The 16,414-nt window shown below is 36.7% G+C and overlaps 2 protein-coding genes across 3 annotated transcripts in view; one reads left to right on the top strand and one right to left on the bottom strand.

The window, feature by feature from the left end:
* Positions 1–16,414, top strand: part of LOC138623048 (small conductance calcium-activated potassium channel protein 2-like) — an 81,853-nt gene that overhangs the window by 24,962 nt on the left and 40,477 nt on the right. The window lies entirely within an intron of this gene.
* On the bottom strand, positions 202–15,218 carry jak3 (Janus kinase 3 (a protein tyrosine kinase, leukocyte)). Of its 2 annotated transcripts, XM_069702307.1 has the most exons (24): positions 15,131–15,218; positions 14,090–14,290; positions 13,814–13,931; positions 13,336–13,453; positions 12,320–12,465; positions 11,726–12,029; positions 10,430–10,552; positions 10,135–10,292; positions 9,937–10,048; positions 9,648–9,828; positions 8,923–9,047; positions 8,485–8,616; positions 8,281–8,368; positions 7,802–7,926; positions 7,299–7,437; positions 6,450–6,601; positions 5,842–5,992; positions 5,261–5,388; positions 3,456–3,645; positions 2,899–3,023; positions 2,360–2,532; positions 1,737–1,854; positions 1,545–1,658; positions 202–1,162 (listed from the first exon to the last, which is right to left on the bottom strand). In XM_069702307.1, the coding sequence occupies exons 2-24, from the start codon at positions 14,286–14,288 to the stop codon at positions 1,043–1,045; spliced, it is 3,339 nt and encodes a 1,112-aa protein (XP_069558408.1). In that variant the 5' UTR covers positions 14,289–14,290; positions 15,131–15,218; the 3' UTR covers positions 202–1,042. The 2 variants fall into 2 exon arrangements, with proteins under 2 accessions (XP_069558408.1, XP_069558409.1); XM_069702308.1 differs by lacking the exons at positions 202–1,162; positions 1,545–1,658; positions 1,737–1,854 and having other exon boundaries at positions 2,398–2,532; positions 2,904–3,023.

The following is a 16,414-nucleotide window of genomic DNA, read 5'->3' as shown; positions in this document are numbered from 1 at the left end:
AACATCTCCTCCAAATGAATGCAATAAGAAAAAGCATGTGTACGAAACCGAAGACCATAATGTCTTTGAAGAGACAAAGTGACCAGTCCCTTTTCACACTCAGTTGAATCAGATAACTTGAAATTCTGTGAACTTCAGGCACTTCAATGATGTGGACTTTATTATGTCTGTAATAATAATAATAGTGACAAAAGGTGATGCCAGAACATTGCTTTATTTTAAAACTGGTAAAAGATGTAAATAAGAATACAAAATACAACACATTTTTACTGCAACGCTTAACTACAGAATAAATGCACAAAGAAAATCAAATAAAAAATGGTTTCCGCACAGTTTAACTCAAGCTTAAATCTTTTTCAGTTTCTGTAATATTTAAAAACCATTAAGAAACAGCTATATTTGACTCATACAAGCTGTTTAACATGCTTTGCAGTGCACAGTGAAATGCACCTTCAATTTCTTCAAGTTATTTTCTCATTTGTCATATTTCTGGCATGAGAGAAGTTGGTGAAATGCTATTCTAAAATGATCAGTTCATCATATATTGTTCCACATGTAGAAATGTTCAGCATTACCACAGTACTAAGCTTGTCTGCTAATCATGTGTTTTGTGCTTTATATAAATGACTGTAAGAAAGAGACACGATGCAACGTTTAAATGATTGAGAGTGACTGTGAAATACTTTTTCCTGCTCATCTTAAAAGCGTCTTTTTAGCTTAAAAAAGGTTAGCAGAGAGACATTATATCCATCATTTTATCACTTTGTATTTTGTGGGAGGTACACCCTCTTATGGTCGACCCATACAAAACTAAAGTTAGATCCAGGTAACTTGCATTTTTCATCTGATTTGTAAATGTGACTATGTATATTATAGTACTGGGAAAATAAGCATAAAATGAGTAAGGAACAGCTTATTGGAGACTTAAGAGTGCCCAACAATGCAAAAATGATCCTGTTATCTGTCAGTAACATTGGGACAGTCAATGAATACATGTTGTTTCCACCATCAGTACATGGGTGAGGTGCATCAACGCTGCTTGTCAGCCTTTAGGGTTCTCTCTTTCATCCTGCATGATGGTTTCAATTTCGTTTCCCAGGCTGGAGAAACACGGCCGGTCATCGAAGTTGTATGCCCAGCACTGCTTCATCAAACTGTACACCTAGTGTTACAGTGAGAAAAACATGTCAATCTATTCTGCTTGGAGAGAGAGAGAGAGAGCAAAGACCAGAAATGAAAGTTGTAGTAACTAAAAAGCATGGCCATTTCAAGCAAAAATGCTATTTAAAATTGTCTGGTAACTATTCGACTGTGTAACAAAAAGACAAAAAGGGAAATCACCGGAAAAGAAGGAAAATGGGAAGTGTCATGTATGGTCTTAACTTTAAGGAACACTTGGACTTATAACGTCATTGATGAAAAATAGAGGCCACTATCACCTCACCAAAGGTCTGATAGATTTACAGTAAAATCACGACAGCAGCAATATAGTCAAGATGAGTCCTCCAAAAAAAATGTAACGACATGCTGTAGAGTGAACATACCTTGGGTGGGCAGTTTGTAGGAGCCGGCAATCTCCAGTTATTCTTTAGGATGTTGGCCAGATGCACTGAAATGGATGTACCTTGCACACTGTGTCCAATCTCCTGCATACAAAGCTAAAACAGAACAATCATTCAAAATTAGATGGAAATATTCTCCACTTATACCTATGTAACAATGGTAAGCTTTCTTACCCTTTTTGGATTGCAGTTCGTATTGCAGAAGGAGAAGAGCTCATGAAGAACCACCCCAAAACTCCACACATCTGATTTGTGGGAGAATCTTGACTCACTGATGGACTCTGGGGCGTACCTGCATTAAAAGAGCAGTGTATGGTCATGAGAACTCCAGGAACTAACCGTATGCTAAGCTTAATGATAAAATGACACGTTAGTCATTTCAAATGCTTCAGTTAAAAGCAGGCTTACTCCAGTCTCTGACTTTCAATTTGAATTTCTATAGGATAGAAAAAACATCTAAAACTTGGGTCACGATTTCCTACAGTAGGTAGGCAGGCTTTGACAAGCAACAATTCTTTGAAAATGTGCAGCACTGTATTTTATTTTAACATTTACTTTGAAAGAATTGTTTGACATTTTGGGAAATACACTTACAGATAGAGGTAGATTGTCATATCGGTCTATAAAATATGAAATCACAGCCAGCAGCCACTTAAAACAGCTTACCATAAATACTATAGACAGGAAAACAGGTAGCCAACATCTGGAGTAACTGATTCATTAAACAGCAAGCTTCCAAACAATCTTCCTTAACAACTTTATTTTCGATTTAAGTTTGGACACGAGAGAATATGTACCAGAAAATCGGGCTCTCTCCAGGCTGTGTGACGCGGTAGTACTCTTTGTCAAAAGGAATAACCTTGGTCAGCCCAAAGTCAGCGATTTTCACCAGTGACTCACTGGCCACAAGAATATTTCTTGCCGCAAGGTCACGGTGCACATAGCGTTGGCTCTGCAGGTACTCCATTCCCTGGGAAAATATAGAAGACAGTGAAATAAAATACATTTCTTTAGTTTTCTCCCCGTCCCTCTGTTTTTTCGGTGTGCAACCGATCCTACAACTATCAACACTGTGAAAATGCTGACCAATGGAGCCATAAAATAAGACAAAGATTCACCCTGTGAAATGGCTCTGTTGTACTTTGTAAAGAAAATACAAAAAACTTGTGACTTTGATCCAAGACGTTCTTACTGGTTCAATTGGAATTTCTGCCTTCAAAGATTTTTAGTAGATTTTTACTGCGAATAATTAAAGTACAGCCCTATAAAACCCTATTTATAAATTGTGTCATAACAACAAGCTAATTTGAGCTCATATACTGTCGCTGGTTCTTACCTTACAGATCTGAGAGGCAAAGAGCAGCATCCGCCTGGTGTTGATGGTGTGTTTGTTGTTCTCCAAGTAGCCAATAAGGCTTCCACAGGGCAGGTACTCCATCACTAAACTCATACTGAGGCGACCTGTGAATATGCAAGCATTAAACATCAAAATGATTCAGCAGGCGACAGTCACACAATCTTCTCTCAACCCGTGAAATCAATCAATCCTGACATTAAAAAGGAGGAAGTTCAGCCAATTGTTAGTTATTTTTCACTAGTGAGGTTAGTAAAGTTTTAAGTTTAATCCATAATATGCTTAAACATTACAGTCTTTCAGTGCTGTCATAAGAAAGAAGGCCATATGAGTCATCTGACACGCATGTGTCGAAAAGCATAACAAGAGGAGACCTTCGGATGAACTTAAACCTTTATTTAATGTAAGCTGAGAGTTGCCCATAATAGAAGGGTTATTAATAAGAAACATGAGATCTAGCAGTTTTACAGTGTGACCAGTCTTAACCTTTTGCTCTTTAGGACATCATGTGTTTTGTTAGCAGAGAGTGTTTTTATTACCCATGCTGTAGCACACGCCTCTGTATTTGACGATGTAGTCATAGTTTAAAACGCTGAGGGTGTTGACCTCCTTTTGAAAGTCCTCCAGAGTGGACTGTTTGTTGGGCTGCAGCTTCTTCACAGCCACCATCTCGCCAGTGTTATCACCCAGCGGGTCGTAGCGACAAAGTTCAACACTGCCAAAGTTTCCCTGGAAACATGTTTAGTCACACAGTTGTCTTTTACAAGCAGAATTTGAAAATAAACCTTTTTATATATATATATATATACACAGTGGCTATGGAAAGTATTCAGACCCCTTTACATTTTTCACTCTTTTGTTTCATTGCAGCCATTTGGTAAAATCAAAAAAGTTCATTTTATTTCTCATTAATGTACACTCAGCACTCCATCTTGACAGAAAAAAACAGAAATGTAGAAATTTGTGCAAATTTATTAAAAAAGAAAACCTGAAATATCACATGGTCATAAGTATTCAGACCATGGGTTCTTCTTTACCTCTCTCACCAAGGCTCTTCTCCCACGATTGCTCAGTTTGGCTGGACGGCCAGGTCTAGGAAGAGTTCTGGTCGTCCCAAACTTCTTCCATTTAAGGATTATGGAGGCCACTGTGCTCTTAGGAACCTCGAGTGCTGCAGAAATTATTTTGTGACCTTGGCCAGATCTGTGCCTTGTTACAATTCTGTCTCTGAGCTCCTTGGACAGTTCCTTCGACCTCATGATTCTCATTTGCTCTGACATGCACTGTGAGCTGTAAGGTCTTATATAGACAGGTGTGTGCCTTTCCTAATCAAGTCCAATCAGTTTAATTAAACACAGCTAAACTCCAATGAAGGAGTAGAACCATCTCAAGGAGGATCAGAAGAAATGGACAGCATGTGAGTTAAATACGAGTGTCACAGCAAAGGGTCTGAATACTTATGACCATGTGATATTTCAGTTTTTCTTTTTTAATAAATTTGCACAAATTTCTACATTTCTGTTTTTTTCTGTCAACATGGGGTGCTTAGTGTACATTAATGAGAAATAAAATGAACTTTTTTGATTTTAGCAAATGGCTGCAATGAAACAAAGAGTGAAAAATTTAAAGGGGTCTGAATACTTTCCGTACCCACTGTATATATACCTAATTGCAGCTTTAGTTAACTCTGAAGTGTCTAGGCCTGGATATCCATTCATTTTTATCAGCTGTACTGGTAACAATATAGCTTGACTTTGATACCGGTTCCTGAATGACACTATTTTTGATACCAATTTTCTAAAATCCATTTAAAGAAAAAGTAAATTACATTACACATTACGACACAAAATCTTAAGCAGTTCAGAGGAATAGCGTAACTCAGGTTATTTTGTTTTGCTGCAATTCACAGATGTTCTAACACTTTTAATGCAGGCAATCAGTAGACACTAGCTAGCTGGTTGGGGACAGGGATGCTGCTTGTTACTGCAGCGCACACAACTCAAACCGGTGCATGGCCAAAAAAGTTGTTTGAAAAGACTGAAATAAGGAATCCTAATGTAAGATTGACCTAAAACCAAGAGATGTTATTGACCTTGGTTAGAAGCCTAAGTAGCTTAGCTCTCAAAATTTTGAATAAAGGCAGATGGCAATTGCAACAAATCAATTCGATCAAAAGAATCGAGGTTCAGTGCCCAACCCTAGTCTTGTTTAGCTTCCCTAATATCAACTTGCTCTGATCTGTCTGGACGCTACTACTGAAATCTTCACAATTGAATTTTTTTTTTTTTTGGTGCATTTTTTTAGGTCAATTTCAAATGTTTGTACTTTGTTGCTTCACACTTACTTTTCCCAGTAGGCTGATGTAGCGTAGGTGTCTCTCCTCAAACAACGTCTGGTTGTCGTGAGTTGGGCTGAGGGCTGTGCAGACAGGGCCCTGTGCGACAGGCTCAGTAGCGTGAAGTATCACATAATCTGTCATGACACAAGAAAAACGTCGTCTGTAACAACATTTAGTTTTCTAATGTAGCTGAAGTGCCTGCTTCCAACAACGTTGTCCATTTTGAAAAAAAGTCTCAATAGCAAAATAGTGTGAAACAAGGGGATATATATTTAAGATAATTAGTTAAAATAGTGGAGTTTTTTTATATTACAAGCAAACCCCACAGATATTCAATTTGTTGACAACTTTTACAAAATCCTCTATAGGTCTGTAGAGCTGTCATTACATTTGCACTCAAACTGAAACAAATGAAACCAAAATTTAAATCAAATAGAACAAATTTAATACATCAAAGATTATAACAGGTCACAAAAAATGTAATCTAGGTCAGTTTATTGACTGAACTGAAATGAAAGAACTGAATTGTCTATGAGATTTTCACTGGCTGTACTGATTTACCAGCACAATATAATACACATCTTTACCTGAAGTGATGAGACTGTTGAGCTGACGGATAATACTGCGACATGAAGGTCTGAAGGCTGCTTGGTAGTCCATACACTGACCAATTAGTTCTGCAAGCTCTGTCCACTGGGAAGGAGGCAGCTGCTGGAAACTCTCATAAAACTTTCGCTTCTATAAAAAGCACATTAGTAGCACCGATTATTAACTGTATGGGCTTGCCTATAATCAAATCAGTAAAATCTGCCGATTGTGAAGTGATACTAGTAGTATAATAGTAGTATTCAAAACAACATGTGTACAATTTTATAGATTAATACAATCATCTGAGCTGTTTCAATCTGTCCTCATACATACATTTATGAAATTAAACCTCAGTTAAACTATGCCCTAATCTCTTACACATGGTGACCTCTATGGGAGTGTAGCTGATTTCTGCAGAACATTTTCCACCTAAACCACAGGTACAATTTAAACTACAGTTTCTGCGCAACAGCTATTTAATTTAAGTGAGCATGTAACTTTAAACCAAGACAACACAGGTTTGAACTCCTCTTCAACCTTTACTGCAGCCCACAGTTGTTCTATTAGTTAGTGATTTGTTTGACTTATCGGATAAAAGCTGGGTTACCCCTTCCAGTTTCCAGCCTTGCAATGGAGAGTTTCCATTGTGGAATATTTCCCAAACAGTTGCACCGAAGCTCCACTTATCACATTCCAGGGTCAGTTTGTCTGGGGACTCGAGCACCTCAGGGGCCACCCAAGGGATCCTGTCCAGGATAACTACAGAAACAGAAACTTAATTTATCCCAATGGATTCAGTTTTATGTTTTTTTGGACAAAATTTGTATTTGTCCAGTGACATCAGCAGGGAAACATGTTCACATTATCAATCTATCTTACAAAGATACAAACTCTTACAAAAAACATTATTCTATCAATAATCTAAAAAAATCAATCATGACGGCTGTATTACAGAGGGCCCAACACACACACACACACACACACACACACACACACACACACACACACACACACACACACACACACACACACACACACACACACACACACAGAGGGTAACATGTTGACAGGCTCGGAAAGCTGTCTGGATTGGGACTTGAGGCCAGTTTTTGCACACTTTGGTATTTAATGTGTATAATTATTCCTTATTCCCCCATGTAAAGGTAATTTTTTTTTTCAACTTTACTTAAAGACAAATATTAATTTGCAATTTTTTTTCCTTAACATCAACTTAATCTTAAAACAAAAATTCAATAAAACTTGTGTTTATTAAAATGACACATTTTCTCGTATGCAAATCTCAACACTGCAAAATAATTCATTTCCATATTAAAATCAGAAGATCACAAGATCAATTTATTTGATTTTAGTTTCATGTCTGGTCATCTCTCTAGAGTTTAAAACATTATATGTGCTATTAATGTGAGACATGATGACATGGAAATTAGAGCTTTACCGTTCTTGTCCAGCATGGCCAGTCTGATGCCTGGGTCGCTCAGTTTGATGAAAGGAGAGCTGCCCTGTGATCGGTCACCTTCTCTTGCCAAAAGCAGGTTTTTGCAACAGATATTTCCATGAACAATGTTTTTTTCTTCCTGCAAGACGGTTAGACGTTAATGTCAACTCATTGTTAAAGTAACAAACTAAGTAGGCAAAATGTTGTCTGGGACAGAATACAGCTTGTGTTTTTTTTTTTTTTTTTTTATCTACTGAAAGAGATCAACAATCCCTTTAACTTTCATTTTGGTTTTAATGTTGGATGTAATAACAAGAAAAGGTCAAAACCAAGTACATGGCAGGACCGCATATGAAATGCTTGAGGGCTTTAAATTTGAAAGGTCAGCTTTCACAGGTGCACAGGAGAAATGAGATCTGTATTCAATTAATAACAAAGTCAATACAACTGCTAGTGTTGTAGGCTCTCTTTCTCTCATTTTTACATCAGAAATTCTTCCTTACCAGAAAGTTGAGGGCAGAAGCAAGCTGTTTGGCTACGTCAAGTTTCCAGCTCACTGACACAGATCTCCCTCTTTTCAAGTAAAGGTCAAGGGCCCCATACTTGACAAACTCCTGCACCATGATGTCTGTAAGGCACAGCAAGGGTTGTTTCTACAGCTTTACTGAAAACCAAACACAGTCTGAGATGCTCCGACACAGAACAGGGACTGCGCTGAGGTCACATCAGGATTTAATATGACTCTTGTTGAAGAGAAGGATTTACTATTTTTTATGTTTTATTCATTGTTTCATTCATTTGTATTCATTTTTGTATTGTTCGGTGCAAATGTAGATATTTATAAAGTATCAGAGACATAAATGCTTTTTAAATGAGCCAAGGTTAACCAAATACAGTTGAATTTCATCTAAACAATTATGTCAACAGTACAGTTATGTAATAAAGATAGTCAAGTACAGCTTGCAGCTGGGTTTTAACTTACTTTTTACTCCATAAACACTAACACCATACACAAGGAGGAGGTGTTTGTGTGAAATCTGACTCATCAAGCTGGCAGCTTCAAAGAACGACTTACAGGGACAAAAGGTACAAAAACAGGATTAAACGGTAACATGTATTTGTTAAAAGTATAGATCATTTATTAAGATTCTTAAAAATTATAATTCTTTAATTTGTAAAAACCCACCTCCCAGTAGTTCTTGTGAGCGGTATCAAGCTCTTTCAGTAGAACCTCTGTTTTGTGCTCTTCCCCGTCACGAATGTCAATTTTGTAGCCTTTAAATATTCGAGTGAAGGATCCCTGTCCAAGGCAATCATCCTTTTGGGGAAATTACAGACAAGAATTACAATTAAGTTTACTCCATAATAAATAACAATCTAACTTTGAAGTTCCTTCAAATTAGTTTGTCTACAGTGTTGTATTAGTAGCAATAGTAGCAGTACTTATCGTTATCTCAGTTCTAAAAGTTGTAATAGTGGTAGGATTAGTTGGACGACAGTCATAATAGAGTATAAGAGGAATTAGAGAAGAGAGTAGTAAAAAAATTAAAATGCTAGTGCTGAGTTTAACATTAGTGGCACTAAAGTAACAGGCCTGGTACAAGTATAATATCTACGCACTCACCCATTTCAGGTCTTGATATTTGATCATGTGGAACTCGATGTGACTGAATTTGTTTCTTTCAGATGTTGGGGACCCTTGAGCTTCCACAGAGCTGTTGTTGCGTATGATGATCAAATTTGTCAGCTCTTCAGGGACAGCAGAAAACAAGTTAATTATAATACAATCTACATAGGTTTAAATATAAAGGCACATATTTTGGGAGTACATTTCTAGTACATTTAACCTGGTGAACAGGATGTTCCGAATAATTTTACTTCAACATGTAGATGTTTGATTTTTTTTTTGACTGACGACAACATTCCTTTGAATTGAAATGCACAGACTCCCCAGAAACTTGTATAACAAGAAAAGTGTAACTGTGCTAGTTTCTTTTCAAGGTTTTTACTTAAAACTGTCTTTATGTTGGTAGTTTAAAATTTCGTCTTAGTTCTGTGCAGGGCTTGAAGTAGAAAAATGTAGGGCAAGTACTCTCATAATTCATATCCTGTGGGTGTATCGGCCAGTACCAGCAAATCATTAAGCATTACATTTTGAATATCTAAAACAAAGGAGATATTGCTGGTGTTGAAAATTTTAATTTGTTTAATTTAGTGGGCAACCATGTAAATTATTAGAGTAACAAGACTAGGTCAAAACCAGGTAGATGGTTGGACCTTGTACAACATTTGTGCATAACGTTCAGTATTATTAGTAATATCATAATACCCATGACTTGGTAAAAATACCTTTGGGTCGGGGTGGACAGCAGCGAGCTAACTTGACAGGTACTTCAGCCAGCAGCAGCTTGTTGTGTTGATAATAGCTGCTGAGCTCTTTCAAGCTGGAAAAGGATTTCTGGACACCAGGAAGACTGAAGTTCTCATTTTTGATGATGAGACACTCTTTATAATCAAGTCCAAATGGGGTCTGCAGAAATGAATGGTTGATGTAAGTGATATAGGCACCTACTTGATAACTAAAGGGCATCAAAACATATTTTTGATCATCAGGTCATTGAAGTACACATGTTTTTACCTGAACACAAACTGTGAGGAAGAAGTTGTCATAGATCTTGGGACTCTGCCGGAGAAGGAAGGTACCACCTTTGTATCCTGACTTTTTCAACTTGTGGACTGCAAACTCTGATCTGAAGAAACAAGATATAAAAGATATATCTAAAACAGGTGCTTGTGAATGGTGGTATTGGACTCAGTATTAATCAAAATGACTCACGTGATTGGGCCGTGACAATGGTTTTTAATTCCCTCCAGAATACTTGGTGGGGCAATGTCTTGACAGAAGAAGTGGCATGAGTCTGTGGTCAGTCTGAAGTAGCCATCAACAAGTGAGACAAACGAAAGGGCTTCTTTCAGACTCTGGAACTTGGCTTCCTGTCATGCAAATTAAGGATGAATGGACATATGTCTTTTACATCAAAGAAAATAAGCAAAATAAAGACAGAAATAATGTTTCCAGTTAGTATGAAACAAATTATAATATTTCTTTAAGTGTACAATATGTCTTTTACCAAGCATCTATCATCCTTGCACGTTATTGTCACCATCCTGCTGTCTTGGAGAACCTGCTCATGACACACCCTCTTAATGCCGATGTCAACGATTTGTTGGAAATCACAGAAGTTCTGCCACTCCTAAAAAAGAAAATGTATGGCTTTTAGGCTGATTATTAAACAACAGGTCCTAACTCACCAAAAGCAACACCAGTGAAACATGTAAAGAGTGCAAGAAAAGGGTAACCTGGATCTAACTAATCTAAGAATCAATCATGCACAGGAAAAACATGTTGAGACAAACAAAACTGTTGCATATGAATAGTGTGGAGGACAGAGGGAAGCAATAACTACTCCAATATTTCAATTTTCTTTGCTGGATCAACATCAGCTAATGTGTTATTCACGATTTTGTGACACTGGTATTTGTGATTTCCATGGACTTGAAACTTGAGCGGAAAGTGTCAAATTTTGTGTCTAACTCCACAATGGAGACACTTGTAAAGCCTTAGAAAGCCTGTGGCCAAGTAACAGCAAGCCAGGCAGGATGTTTTTTTTAAATGGCATTAGTGTTTCAAGAGGGTTAGAACGTCATTGTCCAAGACTGAAGAACAACCGTCAGGTCAAAAACACTGCTGAGATCATGCTAGTGGATTTCTTTGACATTTTCGGAGCTGTGCGCCATGTATTCGTTCCCCAGGATCTGGCTATCAACGCAGCGTTCAACTGCGATGTTCTGAGGAAAACATTTGGTGCAAACGACTGGAACTCTGCAAATTTGGCACCCTGCGACTTATTTCTGTTCCCCAAAAGAAAGTCCATGATAGGTTGCTGTTTTGACACTGGAGAAGAACCAACTTGACTCTCAGATGATGCTTGCCGTAGTTAAAGAACGGGAGTTCCAGGAGTGTTGGAGTGGTGTAATGCTGCGCAGAGTGATTACTTTGAAAAGAATGGCGGCCAGATTTAAATCAGGTATGGCTTTTGGTTGATTTTGGCAGTCTCTGAACTTCTTGATCACACCTTGAGTATTGAAATATGACACACGGTAGCAGACTTAAGTTAATAACAAAGCTAAGGTTAATACTGCAGACCCACAGTGAAGGCAAGACCTTCAAGAAATTCTGACCGTGTCAGGATTTTCCCTGAAAGGCTGAAAGTACCAACTCTGTTACATTGTTTTTCAGAAAGTATCAGGAAATCAAAAATAATAAGTGATATATTTAGCAGTGTTGAGACAGAAAGAGGCATGACAGGGTAAATTTGATCCATTAACCACTAATGGTAAAAAATCGAACTCAAACTTTTTCTTACCAGGGCACCATCATGATGACAGCTTCCACTGGTTTCAATTCCTGCTTTTCCAGTGACCCGCACAAAAGAAAAAGTTGACTTTGAGTGGGAGGAGGGAGGATTAACTTGGAAGGTTTCACTCCCCAGAGAAGGCTCAATGCCAGCCAGTTCAATCAGGTACTTCAGTTTCAAGCTGCACTCATCTATTGCGCAGTTGCCGAGATTCTTCAAGAAACACTTGAGGGTGTTTCGGATTCGAAAACGGTCAAGGCGGTTTCGTTTCTGGATGTCGTGGCGATGTGACTTGGGAAGGCATGATTTGTAGCTGAAAAAGAATAAGCATTTAAAGGATTGAAAATTACATGAAATATAATTTTACCAAAAACAAATGAAAGTATTAACGATTCTTAAAGAGAAAGTTATATTTTTATAAAGATCTTGGCTGTTAAAGTGTTAGCTGGTGAGAGTTGGTTAGAGAGCTACACAGAAATTTAAAATGCAACTTCTCAAACACTGAACTCTTGTGTAACAAATCAGACTCACACAACTACACTTTTCCCAAGTTTACAGGTGCATATGGGAATCAAACATAAGAGCCTTTTCAGCTGTAAATACCTGACAGTCTTGCAGAGCTCTCTTATGCTCTGATGCCGCTCTTTAGACATTCTCCACAAGTCCAGCACTGCAAGGCCAAGGCATTCCCCTTGGGCACTTAAAGGTGGAGCTACTCCGGCTTCACTAGCAATGAAGTCACTTCGTAACTAAGCACCAAAACACATCAAGCAGAGACACAGTCTTTAACATTTATAGACGTACATTGTGGGACGTTGTGCATCACTCAATGAATTGTAAATGCTAGTTTGCACAACAAAAGAACAATAACATTTATGTAAAAGAATAATTATAGAGATAAACACTACGGTATTGCAAAACTTATTAGTTTCACAAAATTGGTTCACAAATTGTGAAATGTCTGTATGTTTTTCTTTGTCTATTATGTTTAATTGGAATGATTCAAGATCATGGTTTGCTTTACATGTGGCATCGTTTCAGTTTGGTTGGGTTTGGGCACCAAAAGTACTTTGTTAGGTTAAGGAAAAGATCATGGTTTGGGTTAAAATAATTACATTATAATGTACATAAGTAATGTTATGAAGGTCAAATGCGTTTACCTATGTATGCATGTTAAGATTATTCCACGTTGATTTTGCATTCCTAGTCTCAAATATAGTTATCTTACAATTTTAGAGATGTTATTGTGAAACTAATATGATTTGCACTGTGGGCCAATGTAGATATTACACATTTTGATGTGAGAGGGACAGAGGTGAAAATATCAAATGTATATAAAGGCAAACAAGCGTCACTTTAGCTTCATTTATACCGAAAAAAGATTTTTTTTTTTTCCAAATTCATACATTTTTAGTCATAATGGTTTATTAAACCATTTATTGGATGAATTTTGCTGATGATTTTAATTGAAGAAAAGTAATGGAGTAGAAATCAAAGTAGAAATCAAAATTGGTCTTAACTGAAGTCAGAAGAGTTGCTTATGACTTGACCCATGAGAATGTTTACTGTATCACTTTGTTTTAAAATGTAAAATGTAAAATAAACGGAATATTTTGTACCTGAGCAAAAAGATAGTCAATGACACTGTAGTCAAGCACTGGACTGGTTCTGTCTCTTGTCAAACTGTAGCGGCATGAAGTACTTGGTCCTTGTCCAAACCAGTTTCCAAAGAAAAACCTACACAGAAAAAGAAATCCATTATTTAGTATAGGATGGCTGTAAATCTTACTTCTGCTTCCTATTTCTATTAAAATTATAAGTACACCAAAAATCCCCCCCAAAAAATAGGATTAAAAACTTTCTCTAGCTTTCTTTGAATATTCTCTTGAATATTTGATTTGCTTAAGTAACATTTGCTTGACAGATTTCACAAGGATGACAGTCCAATCTCTTTTGATCCAGCACTACTAAAAACGTTGTCTTTGTCTGTCTGTGTTCCCTGGTCTATTTTTAGCCTCTCTGCTTAAATCAGACTGACACCCTATTCCATAAGATATTTTGACGTATACTAAAATAAGAATTAGAATTTTCTCCTACCTGAGTCGAAAGTGAACTTTTAAGTTCTCGTCTGTGTCAAACATGTGTGATGGAGGATACCAAAATGAGAGGTCAGCAGATGCTAAACCAAAAAGACTGAGGTATACTGGTAAGATTCCTGGAGAAAGAAATTATAAACATTGTCATGATATGATCGGTGGGTCACGATAGCTCCTTAAAGCAAAAGAAGCAAATACATAATCCATTTTATTGCAGTTTATTTTACACACAAGCTGTAGTGTTAGAGCCTTCAGTCAGACTCTGATTTGTTCTTACCACATTTTTTCCCTGCTTGAATGCAGACGTTTTCTGCAGATATTAGTCCAGATGAAATGTGTATTGTTGTTGCATCCTTTGTGCCAGGGAAGAAGTAGAGGTGCACTTGTAAACTGTGAGCAGTGCTTGAACTCGACCTCTCGCTGCCTCCTCGGTCTCTGATCACCAGAGGGGTCGACTCTTCCTCACTGAGATCCATGTCTGAGAGTAAAAACAACAACTAAACATCACAAAATGGTGTGTGCTTGGAGTATGGTGATTTAATTGGAAAGAAAACATTTGAAATCGAACAAACAGCTGACAGGACACCAACACGGTTTCCCAGCACTTACATTCGAGAAAGTGTTTTCAATAACAGTTAAATTAATTTAGGGTAAACAGTTAAAGGAATGTCTGATCAACAGCTTGTTTTTATAAACGTCATAGATCCCCGCTCAAACAGCAGTCATTGCCGTAATGTATACGGAAATGCACAACCAGATTTCTCTGTGTTTAATCTAAACATGTCCCGATTATGATAAAGACCAGAATAAGCCAAGGACCAACAAGCCATGCTGTTTTGAAATGTCATATGTAGGTTTGTGGGGATTTCCACTCAGTCAAATGAAACTGCTCGTTGTTCTCTGCTGTCGCTCAATCAGGAACAGCATGTAAAATACACAACGCTATGTAATAGTATATAACATTTTTTTTACATTTCCTTAATTGGATTTTCAAATCATTTGTTGACAATACAAAATATATTCTGATTACTTTCACTGGAAAAATGATTAACATAAACAAATCTGAAATAAAGATGAATCACTAAAATGTATTAAATTGTGCTGGTAGCTCTTTATGAAATAGTTGGAGGACATAAACAGTCTTTACACAGCCCTTAAACACACTCTCCACAACGTAATGTTGTCTTTTCTCAATATAAAGTTGTACTCTGACATTTCTCAGCAGTTAATATGTAAAAAAACAAAAACATTTTATACTTAGTTTTAGAAAAAAAGATACACAATTATTTGTTATTGAAATTAATTGTTAGATTATTACCTTTACATGTGTCTGACAGAAGTCCTCATTTCGGTATTTTATTCCTGTAAAACAAGACTTTCTTCATTGATTTCTACGTTGCGCTCTGTGTGTGTTGACAGGAAGTAAAATAGGATTTCCTGATGTAGGGGAAAGGGGTGGACTATGATAGGGAAGTAGTCTATAGTTACATTACATAGTCTGTTTGCAATTGATCCATAACAGCATGAGTTTAATCACAATATCTATTTAAGATCTCATCTAAGGCCCCGAAAGTCCAAAACAATTTAATATATCAAGTGAATAGGATCTTATGAAATCAACTTGTTTTGATGGAAGATGTTGAAATTTAAAGCTTATGTATATTGAACTAACCCAGGACTAATTTGAATACAAATGGCTCCCTATAATTTTAAACTATAATTCATAATTAGGATCTCACCTGAAACCCTTTTCTCTTTACTTCTAAAGCAGATAAAAAAAATATCTGCTTTGAAAAATATAAAATATTGATTTAAGATATTGTTTCTTCAAATATATTTTTCATATTACCATAAAATCTGCACTTTCATGCTTCATGTGGATAAACCTATTTTAATGTTTTAATGACCCCAGGACCCTTCTTCAACCCCTACTAGCAACCTACAAACAATTATTTTCCATTTATTCAGATCTTTAATAATATCATTTATAGGTTAAATAATATTCTCCTCAAATCCATTTTGAAAAATCCTCCACTATTACACCACCATTTTTGAATAAACAGTGAGACTGTGACACATGCTGACCTACATTCGGTGCTACAGTGGTGAAGGAGCACTGTTATAAGGAAAGAGTTTTATTTCAATGTGTTAAAGTAAATCTTTATGAGGTGATGATTTATGATTCACACAAAATGGAAGTTGTCCTAAAGTGAAAGCAAATGCAGTTCAGCGTAGAAATCACCTCATCTAACATTACAGGAAAAGAGAACTGTGTGCTGTCAGCTGTGGTTTCTATGTTCAGGCGCTAAGGTTTTTTTAGTAGCTTCCTGTTAGAGCTGTTATGAGAAAACCACCTAGTCTAACTTGCAAACATTTTAAAGCAGTTTTATAGCAGTTTTTGTGATTAAGAATTTTTCTGATCCAATTTTTTCAACGTTTTTGACCAATGTTTAATTTTCTTTAGCACTTTGATGTCTGCTTTTTTTTTATATTCATATATTTCCAAAGTAGACATTAGATAATTGTTTGGTAAACATCTTTTTTTTTTCTTTTTTTTTATGTCAGACACTAAACCCAACATAGAAGCTTTTAAAAACTTTGT

The sequence above is a fragment of the Brachyistius frenatus genome, unplaced genomic scaffold (assembly GCF_029030835.1).
Source record: "Brachyistius frenatus isolate BFR_SWC_R1_liver_20210118 unplaced genomic scaffold, ASM2903083v1 Contig_41, whole genome shotgun sequence".
In the NCBI taxonomy this organism is placed as follows: Eukaryota; Metazoa; Chordata; class Actinopteri; family Embiotocidae; genus Brachyistius; species Brachyistius frenatus.
Note: the sequence above shows the minus strand (reverse complement) of the source record. Positions and strands in the feature narration are given on the sequence as shown.

Excerpts from the sequence above, each read along its gene's own strand:
- jak3 (XM_069702307.1), bottom strand. The coding sequence starts at position 14,288 with ATGGATCTCAGTGAGGAAGAGTCGACCCCTCTGGTGATCAGAGACCGA. Across the intron at positions 13,454-13,813 it reads AAAGTTCACTTTCGACTCAG|GTTTTTCTTTGGAAACTGGT; the intron begins GTAGGAGAAAAT and ends TTTTCTGTGTAG. Across the intron at positions 3,024-3,455 it reads AGGCGTGTGCTACAGCATGG|GTCGCCTCAGTATGAGTTTA; the intron begins GTAATAAAAACA and ends GCATATTCACAG.